General features: G+C 46.7%; 1 protein-coding gene across 1 annotated transcript; it reads right to left on the minus strand.

The window, feature by feature from the left end:
• Nucleotides 1-1428: 1428 nt before the first annotated feature.
• Nucleotides 1429-11106, minus strand: Cops8 (COP9 signalosome subunit 8). The gene is made up of 8 exons (XM_041650958.1): nucleotides 10963-11106; nucleotides 10131-10201; nucleotides 9380-9428; nucleotides 8275-8407; nucleotides 4551-4658; nucleotides 3612-3674; nucleotides 3056-3103; nucleotides 1429-2363 (listed from the first exon to the last, which is right to left on the minus strand). The coding sequence occupies exons 1-8, from the start codon at nucleotides 11038-11040 to the stop codon at nucleotides 2284-2286; spliced, it is 630 nt and encodes a 209-aa protein (XP_041506892.1). The 5' UTR covers nucleotides 11041-11106; the 3' UTR covers nucleotides 1429-2283.
• Nucleotides 11107-13088: the final 1982 nt, after the last annotated feature.

The following is a 13088-nucleotide window of genomic DNA, read 5'->3' on the forward strand; positions in this document are numbered from 1 at the left end:
TGTGTAAGGTATGTGATGTACTCATAGATAATTCACACGCTAACAGCTGATTTCTGGCATGGAGTCAGTTGGCACCAGCAGCATTTACTGAACCTGTGTCTTTACACGCTTCCTGGCCTAGCCCGTTCTGTGCCAGACAGTAGTAGTCTGTAGGCTGACCTTCTGTACTAGTACCAACTCCGTAAGACTCTTCCAGTCAGTGGCCTTGCCACCTGGCAGCGCTGTCCTCTGCTCACTCTGGGCCTTGTCCGTTGGGAGGAGGAAGTACTATTTACCAAGAAAAATCAGACATTTCCAAGTCAAATTTAAGATCATCTGCCGGCTGGGCGGTGGTGGCGCATGCCTTTAATCCCAGCACTCGGGAGGCAGAGGCAGGCGGATCTCTGTGAGTTCGAGACCAGCCTGGTCTACAAGAGCTAGTTCCAGGACAGGCTCCAAAGCCACAGAGAAACCCTGTCTCGAAAAACCAAAAAAAAAAAAAAAAAAAAAAAGTAAGATCATCTGCTACCAGCAATGTGACTAATTGCTAATTTATTTTACGAGCATGAAGGATGGCCTTGTAAACTATGACACCACTGGCAATGCAGTCATCTGAGATGACACTCTTGTGTGTGCAGGTATGCACACGTAGGCAGCTGAACCCCCTGCGTGAGTTACCCTTGCACTCACTACACACCACGCTCAGCATGAGATCTCCCCGCTCTATCCACAGCCTCACTCAACAACTCCATCTATGTCATCAATCCCAATGAGGACACATCTGAGTGTACCCCAATGCGCTATTAAAAACAGGAGCCATCCATCCGTTTAGACTTCGTACCTGGTGTCTGCACCGTTGCTATCACTGCCTTATCCTCAACACTCTGGCTTCTGTAGTCCTCATTTTGCCAACTGTTAAAAACATTTTAACATAATTTCCCAGGATTAAATAAAATGGAAACTTAAAAAATATTGTCAGATCATTTTTAAAGAATCAATGAAAACAAATTATGTAACTCACCAGAGTCACAGGTAAAATAGTTTCTCAGTGGTTCTCAATTTGTGGGTTGCAACCCCTGCAGGCTCAAATGACCGTTTCACAGGGGTCACCTAAGACCACTGGAAATGTTAGATATTTATATTGTGATTCCTAACAGTAGCAAAATTACAGTATTGAAGTAGCAATGAAAATAATTTTGTGGTTAGGGTCAAAACACAAGGAACTGTATTAAAGGGTCGCTGCATTAGGAAACCACTGGTCTAGGGGAAGAATCTGAGAAAAAGAGGATGAATTTGAACTAAAATTATAAGCATGCATGGAATTCCCAAATAATAATAAAAAGGTTTTAACTCTTAAATAAAATATTTCTGAGACAAGGACAAACTTATAACTGTACTCAGAGTAAGACCAAGATGTGAAATTTCTAGAAAGAGCTTTAGATGGAACCGTTTAAGAATTCAATTAAATATTTATTGAACAAATGCAGAATAAATGAACCAGGGCTGTTTTAATCTGAAGATACATTAACCACCTCAAATCTTCAAGGGCTGTCATACAGGAACAAAAATGGATGCACTCAGCATTTCTACACAGGATGGGGAGACACAGGAAGGCTGCAGGGGCTTCCCCTGCTCTGGAGCTTCCTTCAACACACAGCGCACTCCATGCCTTTCCCTTCTTCTGAAAGGAGACATCAGAACTTAGAGTTCATGCGAACACATCAGCTGCATTCTAACTGTGCACCGTCCACCTCATGCAATGGATGCTTGTGCATACTGGGAAAAACTGTAGCACTGACAAGCCCCTCACCAGGAGACAGTCTCTGCACTCCTCAGCGATTTCTGACCCTACAGCAGTGATTCCTTGTTCTGGGTGGGAAGAAAGCACATTCTCCAGAGTGTGAGAGATAATGAGGGTTGGTCACTGCCTGGGGACAGTCCTCCACAAACCCCAAGCGCATCACTCCAGCCGGAGGCCAATGGTATGCAGGAGTGTGGTGTGGTCCACAGCACCCTCTCTGCTCCCTGCAGCAGGACAGCTTGTGTTCAGAGTCCAGTCGCTGACAGAAACTAGGTGCATAATACTGATGGCTCCAACCTAAGTGATCAATACAGATGAGAACTGTTCCAAGGACATTCAGCAGTGTCTGAGGAGAAAACTGTTCAATCTGCTTCATCTTCTATGTGCATTTTATCACACCCAAAGGACACCAAGGTGCTCGCCCTGTTCAGTAAACTTGGAATAAAACTCCACGTCTGTTTGCCAGTGACAGGGGCTGAAGGTGAATCTTGAACTCAGATCTATCAGTTTTCCAGAAAAGCCACATAGTCGGTCAGCCTGGCGAGCTGCTGCTCGTTGGGGATTGGTGGAACTGGGGCAGGCTCTACAAAATAACAAGGGAAGCACAACTGAAGTTAGTCGTGTGACCGAGCACCTGACCTGCCACCAGCCTGTGGAGGACTTTAATAAGGTAACTGTATTAGTGCTACCTGATCTTAGACAAAAACCATGCCTGTCAGAGACTTGGAAGGTTTTGGAGAACAGGCAAGCTGTCTCCATTTTTACCAGCCTGATTTCTCAAATGAACATGAACACGCCTCAGAATAACTGCATTTGCTGCAGCAGGCTATGTAAGACTCAAACATGTCTAGTGTGCAGCATCTCTTTCAGACCACAGCGTTACCTGGACCTGTGTGTGGGACACGGGTGAAGAACAACTCTAAGTGCATCTCATGTGCCTGATCCAAGCAGAACACTGCACTGTCAACAGCTAGAGCAGCACAAGGACGAGGACCCAACCTCAGGATTTACACGCTAACAATGAATTTGGCACGCCAGGCTGTGGAGCCTTCTGCATACACTCCAGAACCCCAAGAGACCCTAGCATGATGGCAGGTAGTTCCACGTCTAGGCTAGCAGATATCACCACTCTGGCACAGCTACGGGGAAGCCTACAGTTTCCTTCTTGTAGGCATGTGTGTCACTACACATTTGCAGAATTTAATCTCTAATCATTACAGAAAATACATTAGCAAACAATGAAACACTTAACAATGTCCATTTGAAAACATGTACCTGATAAGGGAATAAACCTGTTAAAGGAAACATCCAGGGCTCCTGAGGCTAAACAGAAGAAGAAAAAGACAGTTACAGACAGCAACAGAAGTCATGTCAGGACTGTGACGCTCACCCCCACTACAAACACTTGCTTCTCAAATGGGGTGTAACTGTGTTCCACTTCAAACATTTTGGCTTCCATCTTCCTTAAGATCTACAACCTTGGGGTTGAGGATTGACATTTGTCTAAACAATAGGCCCCCAGGGCAGCTGAAGGAAGTAGGGTTGTTGCAGGACTGTGATGAGGTAGCTCTAAAGACTTGGCAGAAAAAAACACTCCTGTACTCAGGAGGAAAAGGCAGTACAGGAAAGAACAGCCCCCGCCCCGAGGGTGAGATGAAGGGCAGGTATGGGGTGGGAACAGTAAACAGTAGGGTCAGGGCAGGGCCTGACCTGAAAGGAAAGCTAGAACTAATCTAAAGCCAGTCAAAGTCAGTCATAGAACAGGAGTCTCAAGCAGGTGACCTTCCACATCATCTGCTCTGATGTCACTTGTCTCTGAGGATTCACCTACCTGGCTTCCTGGGAAGAACCATTCTTGTGGCTGAGTCGGCTTGCCATCCTTGTTCCAATACACCTGAAAGTGCAGAGTTCACACACAGATGGGAGAAGGGCACAAGTCCCAGCAGGACCCACACCTGCCCCCTGTCACTGCACTAAGGGCCATACTCAGGTGCTGCGTATTTACTAGAAAGGTTACCACGGGGATTGGACAAACTTATTTTTGAAATATTCTGAAAATTCAGAAAGCCCCACTTTACTCTCTAGGGTATAATCACTGACAACTTTGGTCTTCTGCAGTAGTCACCTAATTAGTCTAATTCCAAATAGACCAACAGTTGTATTCCGCCCCTCGCAGCATTCTATAGTAGTAATGACTAGTTATGCAGGTGTGTGAGGATCCTGGGTTTAACGCCCACACCAAAACCAACTGCCCATAAAATAAAACACAGCCACCTACACAATTTCCAGCACCCACTGTCCTGTGAGCCTGAAGCTGTTCTAGGCTCTGGAAATTAAAGAATAAATGACACTTGATGGCCTCCCATTTTAGTTGGAGAATCAAGACTGCCAATCACTGTAAAACAAAGTAACCAAGTACATGCAGTGTTCAACCAGTGGGTTAACAGTTGCAACAAGTACCAGGGCGTGGCCAAGGAACCGGAGAAGTGACTAAAATGGAATGTGAGACAGAACTGTCTTTTTGAGCACGAAAGGGTAAACCTGGGCAATTTGGTCAGCTGAGAAGAGCTTTCTTAAGCAGTTGTGCAAATGTCTACACAGACGCCACAGGGATACGCCTGAGCTTGGTTACAGGTGCTACATGGAGGTGATTAAAAAAACCCACCACCTAAATCCCAAAAATCATTCTCCTTGACTCCCAGAGGAGGAACAGAGAACCTATGCTTTGTGTGATTTCTGTTCCCTGTAGGGAAGCAGCAAGTCCAAGTACCTTTCACAGCTTCCTCCACAGGGAGGCCGACAAAGGCAGCGAAGTCATCTGCGATTATGGAGGTGTACGCCTGAGAGACCAGGGCGAAAGCACGTCTCCTCGTTGCATCTGTCATGGAGGGGGATGGTCAGCAGCAGGAACCAAGGGAACAGGACTTTAAACACAGCTTTGTCCCACAGTTTTTATTTACAGGCAAGACTAGACCCACCCAAGCAGACACGGCAGCCAGAAGGTATGAGGGAGCCATACTTTGAGTGAACACATGCATTCCTCACATTCCATGTGGACACAAGCTAGAGGTGGAAAACAACATCCACAAGACCCCAGTCTTAAGAAAGCAAACATTTACCAATTTAGGGCACAAACATTTTCAGTTTCCCTTGCTCTCTATTTCACTTGCAAACACTAGCAGAATGGCTGAGATATAGCGGCCCCTCTAAGGAGGGTCTCCAACACAGGATTCCTCTGGTGCAGAAGCACAAGCCTTATCCCCACACCTGTCCCTAACTTCCAAGTGTGCCTCAAGTCAGGATCCCGAACCCCATGCCTGAAGGTCTGACTCTCATGGGAAAGGGCTGCCAGGCCCCAGCACAAGATGTTCCTGGAAACAGTCTTCCGGATTTCCTGTGCTCACACACCTACATTAAGAAAACTCCAGAATGAGACAAATGCCCCACCCAATCCTGCCAGTCTTGCTGTCCAGTGCCCTTTTGGTAATACCAAGGCTCCAGAAGGCTGCCAACCTACTTAATAAATATCCACAGTTGAGGCAACTGGACATAATGCAGGTCCCTTTAGGCACCTTGTGCTCCAACTAGTCCCCTGGTCCAGACTACTTTTCACAGTCCACACCTGGCTCTGGGCCCCGGTGTTTAAGATCTGACAAAACCTATTGCAGTGCTCCTGTGAGCACGGGCTTGCTGACAATACAACTGGAACCAAAATGGGGTTATGCCCTCAGCCATGGGATTTCTCACAGGTCTGAAAAACTGCAGATACAATGGACCTGGAAATGGCTCAGTGGGTAAAGGCACTTGCTATCCAAGCCTGGAGACCTGAGTTTGTGTGTTGCACCCCGCCCACACCCCACCCATGTAAAGGTGGAAGGAGAGAAGCCTCTGACCACTAAATGCACACTAAATGCATACCATGGTATGCAGAGTCTCCCCAAAACAACACACTGATGCTAAGCTGCACTCCTTCCTTCACCACTAAGCCTAATGCCACCATTCCTCCTCTGCTGTCTTGACACTTACATCCTGCTTGAGTCTACCACATCCAGTAGACTTCTAGAATGTCTTAGAAGTGCAGAAATTTCCCTATGAAGAAGAAAGACATTCAAGGGGGAAGAATTAAGGCAGTAATGGCAGGAACATACATGCAGAAAGAAATGTGTACCATAACCCTCTCCCAGCATTTAAAATCACTGTCTATAGCTCAAGCGTTCTAGCCAGACTTTAGAGTGGGAATAGACAGGAGCCGATGAGAATGGAAAAGGAAAGAAGCAGGTGTGTGAAGAGGCAGAGGAGGGCTAACAAGAATGGAGAGCATACAGAGAGGCAGGAGGAGGCCAACAACGGATGCAGATATGCAGGCTCTGCATCCTAGATCAGCAGCCACATGCTTGCTCCCCAACTAGCCCTGCTGACATCCCTCCACAGCTCTGGAATCAATCCTCTCTAGAGTCCAGTAAGACTGGCCCTTCATCCCCCTCAGGCTTTGGTGAGAGTGATCGCTATGAACAACTACCCCCTCGGTATTTAGCCAGCCCTTTCTGGCTTTCTGTAATAAACAGCTCTCCCACCAAGCTCTTCAGCTGAGACATATCTAGTTTCCTCATGGAACTGAGTTGTTCGGACAGAACTGAAGGTGCTATGGCTTGAGGACTCTGTCCCCACCGGTCTGTGTCTGAGCTCCTGGTCCTCAGCTAGTGGGTGCTGTAGGGAAGTCGTGGGACTGTAACAGATGAAGCTGTGGTTGCTCTTGACTAGGAAACCAAAGAGCAAAACATCAAACTCTGTAGCAATTCCAATCTGTTTTGAGCCTGTCCTCACCAGGCTGGCATTTTACAGAGAAAAGAATGGGACAAACTATTTGGGGAGCTGGGGATTTGTTAAATCCCAAGAAAATCTTCATTGATAGAACAGTGTCTCAGTGTTTACAAGTTAACTCTCCAATTTTGTCTCCTAACAAGGAAAGGAAGCTCAACAGGCAGATGAGTCAAAATGAAAAGTCAAAAGTCTGGCTGCAGAGATCCAACTCCAGCATGCTCCACTAGATGGAATGGGTGTCTGTGGGCTGGAAGCAACTCTTAATTTCACAGAGGTACTAGAAAGAATAAACTCCACACAACACTCACTGGATGAGTAGGGAGCCCTTACCCAAGTCTTGCCTATGAATTTGCAGCCCGACACCTGAAAAAGGCAGCCTGTACTTACCAGGCTGAACCCAGTCCTGTCAATCAACTCTCCAATGGCTCCTCCCCGGGATGTTTCCACACTAGCTCTCAGGCAGCCCCACTACACTCAGGTGAGGTCACCCCACACTCCTTCCCCTGCCGGCGTCTACCCTGAAATTCAGCTCATAGTTACTGAAAGTAGCTATTTCCTGCTCTGTTTACACAGCTCTGTGTTGTGCTGATCCAGGTACTACTGCAGAGGGCTGACTGGTGCAGCTCCCCAGCAATCCTTACTCTCTGCTCCCTGGTACACCCATGTCCGTACCCTGATGAGGGCTTTCACACCAACAGACAGAACACACTGAAGTCAGGCAGTGACTACAGAGCTGAGGTGACAGGAGAGATCACTGTATGAATGTGTGTAACGGGGCTGGAAGACAGCTCAGCAGCTAAGAGTCCGGAGTCTGGTTCCCAGCTTCCATGCTGCGTGGCTCAGAAATGCCAGGAAGCCAACCTCCAGAGGATCCAATGCTGCTGGCCAACAAGAATGCAACATGCACACGGACATGCACCTACCCAAGCCAATAAAACGAACAGGAAAGAGTGACCCAGAAAGACTGGAAGCACATGCAGAGGAGTGTGAGACAGGAGGGAGGCGGGACAGAGATGGTGTGTGTCAGTGCCACATCATGCTGGGCCTCTACCCTTTCAAAGCAACCAAAACCAAAACTGAGCCCCTAGTCTCTGAACTTATTCATTCATAAGACGTATACAGGGGACACAACAGCTATCAAAGGCCAGGGTTAACAAAGTCCAAAGTCTATGTATTTGAAAATTACAGACTTAAAAACTCTTGACCCACCCAAACCATCAACTTGTAGATTATTGCCTAGTTTCATCTTCTAGCAAAGAAGTCTTTCACCAGGTCACATGTGTGGTTCACACCAGTAACACTAGGAGTAAAGGACAGAATGAGCTATACAGCGAGGACCCTGTCTTAGCCTTCCTGTCCCTACAAAGATATGATGGAGAGAAGAGATGGCTAATGGAGTAACTACAATGTGAAACCAGTAGTGACACCCTCGGCTCCCGCCATGCTCCCCAGAAAACCCCAGTAAGGAAATGAAGAATCAACTAGCATAGATCTACAGCAAGCCTGAAAAACACCAACAAATCAGAACTGTCTACTCCTAAAGTGCACACTGACACAGCACAACACTACTCATCCCAAGGACTCCAAAGACTGGACACAGCACAGGGCTACAGCTCTAAGGGCTCCAAGGCAGGCTTAGTGCGACGTGACTTTGAACTACAAAGAAACCCTACCTCTAAGGGCTTCCATGATTGGTTGCACAGTCTCCGACCACTGGTGGGCGTTGATGGTGGTATAGATCCCGGGGAAATCTCTCTGCCAGATTCGCTGTCCTACTGACCAAATTCCCCCAAGTTCAGAATTTGCCTGCAATAAATATTGTTGCCTTTGAAGGAATTCACTCTGAAATTATAATGACTGGACGGACTGTCAAGCAAAATTTCAGAAATGACACAAAATTTGTTAGCTATATCATTAAAACACACACTACTGGTTTTAGGAGACACAATTACTTTTCTAAGAGTTGTGTTCAACCTGCAGACCATAGGTATGAGCTGTGAAACCTTTCTCTTTTTGCAACTTGCGTGCCCAGTTTCAGACTATGAACTTTGCAAGCGACAGAATGGTTTTGCAACATCCAAAGGTTGGATCTGACTGATTCTAAAATGTTGTGAGCAGTAATGTCAACAATTTATATACTTAACATTTTTATACAACGATTATAAAGCATGAGAAAGTAAAAACGTGTTTTGGGGATCAACTATCTTAAGAACTCCTATTTAAACTGAAGATGCTGGCATTTACTCAGCTAGGACAAACTACCAGGAAGCTGATTAGCGAGGCTATGTCAAGCACAGAGCCTATGTGCAGAGGTCCATTCATACCATCTGCTCTCCTGCCTCTGGTTTCACTCCTAACAAATACAAGTTCAGGGAAAGGAAGGACAGTGAAACAAAGTCTTCATTCTACTTGGCAAAAAACTTTTCTCAGATTATTGTATTAATCTCTCATCCCAAGTAAGAAATCGAATTAACAAAGTATCTTAATGCAGTGACTCTCCATGTAAACCATGCCAGTTCCCAAACAGCTGTCATTACAGGACCAAGTTGTCTGCTGAAGTCTCCAGCCCCTCACTCACCACCCACACAGAGGCAGGTCTAAGAAGCCTCATCAGCACATGAACAGACTCCTGAGCCCTGTCAGAGAAAGCTGGAGGGCTGTAACTCTAGCATTCTAACAACAGCTTCTGTAATGAGTAAGGGAAAGGAAAGACTGGAGGCTGTCATTTAGGGCGATGCCACTATCTTTAAATCAACAGGGACACTGTGGAGTACTTACAGACTTTATAGCAGGTGGAATCCTCTTCCAAAGATATCTTGCATTATTCCTAATTTACAGAGATCAATTAAGAACAAGTCATCTTAGTCAATTCATGGGTTAATCAAGAGGTGAGAATTAGCCAATAAGAGGCTGAAACTAATGGGCCAGGCAGTGTTTAAATGAATACAATTTGTGTGTTGTTATTTAGGGTATAAAGCTTGCTGTGCGGGAGCCGGACAGAAAGCAGGCCTGCTCGCCTCATCACTACACTGAAAAACTCGGTTTAGTGTCTGTAAAAATATGACAAAGGGTTTGGAGCCACAGGGGCTCTCTATTCTCTAGCACACTCAGACGTCCTGCTTCTGACTCAAGAAGACTAATTAAAAACAAGCCTAATGCCTCCTGCCTTTCCCAGTGTTCCCGAGTCATGGTTTCTCGGTGTACCCTTGGCTGTCCGGGAAATCACTCTGTGAATCAGGATGGCCTTGAACTCAGACATCCACCTGCCTCTGCCTCCCAAGTGCTGGGATTTAAGATGCGTGCCTTCAGACAAAAGAGGACAGGTCAATGGCTCCTGACACTAGTCTTTCCTCAAGAACCTGCCACGGTTTTTAGATGTATGTAAAACACACACAACAAGAAATTCTAACTTAATGATTATTACGACTGAATGGGAAACAGTTATGACGGGACTATGATAAAAGACACCCACGGGCTGTGCGTACTTTCGCCTAATCTCGTGGAAACTGCTGCTCTTCTTACTACTTACATGTCATTCTGGAGCAAATACAAAGCCAGAAGCTGGCCGTACACTGGTGGTGTGGCAATTCCTCCAGGAGCCTACAGGAACCAAAAGAGGAGAAAAACCTCACTTCCTAATACACTTTCAGAAAAGGAAAAAAATCAGATGTAAAAAGTAAGCCCCTTTTCCAGTACTACTACAGATGCAGAAAAATCTTAGGAAAGTATCACGGATTAGAATCTGAGTTTAGATCTGTTGTCGGCTGTCAACTACTTCCAGTGGGGTACAGTTTCTTTACATACACACAAACATTTAAGTGGCATCACCTCGGAAGGACTCAAACTTAAAACAAACAAAAAAAAAACAAAAACAAAAAACCCTCACGATTTCCTACAGAATTATTTCTAAAAGGTTCTTAAAGCACTGTGTTTCGGCCCATTATGTAAAAAAAAGAGACTATACAAGTAAGCTAAAAACCAACGGGTAGCTAGAGAGGCCTTAATCCATTCTTTCCTTAGTCCATTCGGCAAAGGTCTATTAAGCGCGCATCAACATGCTGCTGCCGTCTCCTTTAGTCGGGGAGCCTTTTTCCCCTATTTCTTTTGTTGTTTTGATTTTACGTAGCCCAGGCTGGCTTCCAATTCACCGGTAATCCTCCTGCCTCGGCACCGCTCCCAGCCTGGTTAGTGAACTTTTTATCTTAACATTACAAAGAAGCTTCTCCAGACTACGGTCAGGAACTGCGACGTGATGAATAGGGGTGGGGGGGTGGGAGGGTGGATCTTCTCCCAGCAGGCCGCGGCCGGGCCCGTTGCCCTGGAAACGGCGCCCACCCGCCCGCCCCACTCTGCCGCGCTACCTCAAGCTCCTGGTTCTCGCACTGATCCAGCAGCTTTCTGAAACTGAAGGCGCTGTCCGCCATCACCGCCACTGGCATCTTCCCAGCCACTCTCGCCGCCACCGCCCCGCCAGACCAAAGCCCAAGTTGGCCCTCGGGGCGTCGCGCCCGAGATGACGTAAAAGCTGGTGTCGCTTAGTACGCACGCGCGAGCGTGCAGTCGCTTCCTGAGCGACGCAGAGGCGGAGAGAACGAGGCTGCGAGCGCTCTGGCCCTCAGTCTCGGTGCTCTGGAGGACCCGCCCCAGGTCCTCCAGAAAGAACAGGCTTTCTGAGCCGAACCACTCCAGTTGGGAGGGGCTGGCTGCGACTCAGGGTCTTCTGCTCTTGAGAGCGGAAATGCATCTTTCATACCCACTGTTGCAGTGAGAAAATAGGAAAACCGTTGGAGCTCCATGTGTCTTGAGAACGCGGAACTGTACTTATGTAAGCTAAAGGTGTTACAAGCCGAGGAAATTCCGAAGCTGAAACTCTTCTTGGCTTGGGCCATGTACACACCGTTCTTTTAACAATGCACTTGGCAGCCTGAGACCCTCACCTCCACCTATTATGCTCACACACACCCTTTTCTGGAAAACCACCTAGTAACTGTCAGCAACCCAGGACCCCTGTGCACACACGTGGGGAACTGCAGGCACATCCTCTTCAAATAATGGGATAACTTTCCCCTCCTCCAACTGACCATCGAACAGATTGTATTCAATAATACTCTAGTTATGTTCAGGATGAGGACAGGAGGTCTGACCTGACCTGAACTGGTTTTTAGGTGCCTGCGCCATAAGGCATACTGTGTTTTCTAAGTGAACTTTCTGGGAGAGTTTCCTATTTACTGTCTTATACCTGTGCCTATAATTAAAATCAAATACATTATAGGAAGGGGCATGCACAGTAGGAAAAGAGATAACGTAGCTAAAACCAGTCAGTCAAAGCAGAGTACAATGCCCCTTAGCCATTAAACTCCTCTTGAAGTCCATAAAAGCCACAAACAGTAACTGGGGCCCTGGCCTAGAGTATGCTAGCTAATGTGGCCACTGTCGTTCTGACAACATGTTTCTGCAGCATTGCAATGCTATTTGCAAATCTGTGTGCCTGAGGATTCAGTTATATCCATGAAAAGTAAACACCCAGCCCAGACCCTGATCACCAAAAACAGTACCCCCAGAATTCTATACAGTTCCCTGGACATAGTAATCAATGCCATGAGCACCAACAACTGCCCCTTTGCTGTCTCCCCAGGCCTAATTGGCAGCACTGGAAATTGGACCACAGACTCAAGCATGGTAGTTCTACCATTGAGTTGTACCCCTAGATCTCCTTTTACTTATGAGGGGGGTGGGCAAGGTCTTACTAAGTTGCCCAGGCTGGCATTGAACATGTGGAAGAATCTCCAAGCCTAACTCTCACTTCTCTCTCTCTACCTGTCTTCTCTCTCTACCTGTCTTCTCATCAGCCCTCCCTGTCTCAGTAGACTCCAGCACGGCATTGCCTCCTGTGTACTCTCATGCACACACACTGTATGTGAGTGAAGTCTCTCTAGCCTGGGCCACTGGTGGGCCTGAACTTTGGTGGTCTCATGATAGGCAAGCACTCTTGATGTGGGATTTCCCTCTGTATGCTGTGATTACTTCTAATGAATAAAGAAACTGCCTTGGACCTAGAGCAGGGCAAAACTTAGCTAGGCGGGGAAAACTAAACTGAATGCTGGAAGAAAGAAGGGCAGAGTCAGAGAGAAGCCAAGGAGCCACCAGAAAAGATGCTGGGAACTTTAGCTGATAAGCCCACGTGGCGATATACAGATTAATAAGAATGGGTTAAATTAATATGTAAGAGTTAGCCAATAAGAAGTTAGAGCGAATGGACCAAGCAGTGATTTATTAAACAGTTTCTGTGTGATTGTTTCAGGTCTAAGCTAGCTGGGAGGCCAGGAACCAACAAGCGACCTCCAACACACTCTTCCTTGCCCTACAAATTTTCTTTGAAGCATAAACCATATTTTTTTTGTTCTTCTGCTCAAACTCATGTGAATAAAAGGATCCAATACTTACCAGAAGCTCCACCTTGTAGACTGCCGGACTGATTAGCGCTCCA

This window comes from Microtus oregoni, unplaced genomic scaffold (genome assembly GCF_018167655.1).
Source record: "Microtus oregoni isolate MIOR12 unplaced genomic scaffold, Mior012 000004F_ref0000308, whole genome shotgun sequence".
In the NCBI taxonomy this organism is placed as follows: Eukaryota; Metazoa; Chordata; class Mammalia; order Rodentia; family Cricetidae; genus Microtus; species Microtus oregoni.

Coding starts and splice junctions, on each gene's coding strand:
- Cops8 (XM_041650958.1), bottom strand. CDS start 11,040: ATGCCAGTGGCGGTGATGGCGGACAGCGCCTTCAGTTTCAGAAAGCTG. Junction 3,675..4,550: donor TGTGGAGGAAGCTGTGAAAG/GTACTTGGACTT, acceptor CTGCACTTTCAG/GTGTATTGGAACAAGGATGG. Junction 3,104..3,611: donor GGTTCTTCCCAGGAAGCCAG/GTAGGTGAATCC, acceptor TCTTCTGTTTAG/CCTCAGGAGCCCTGGATGTT.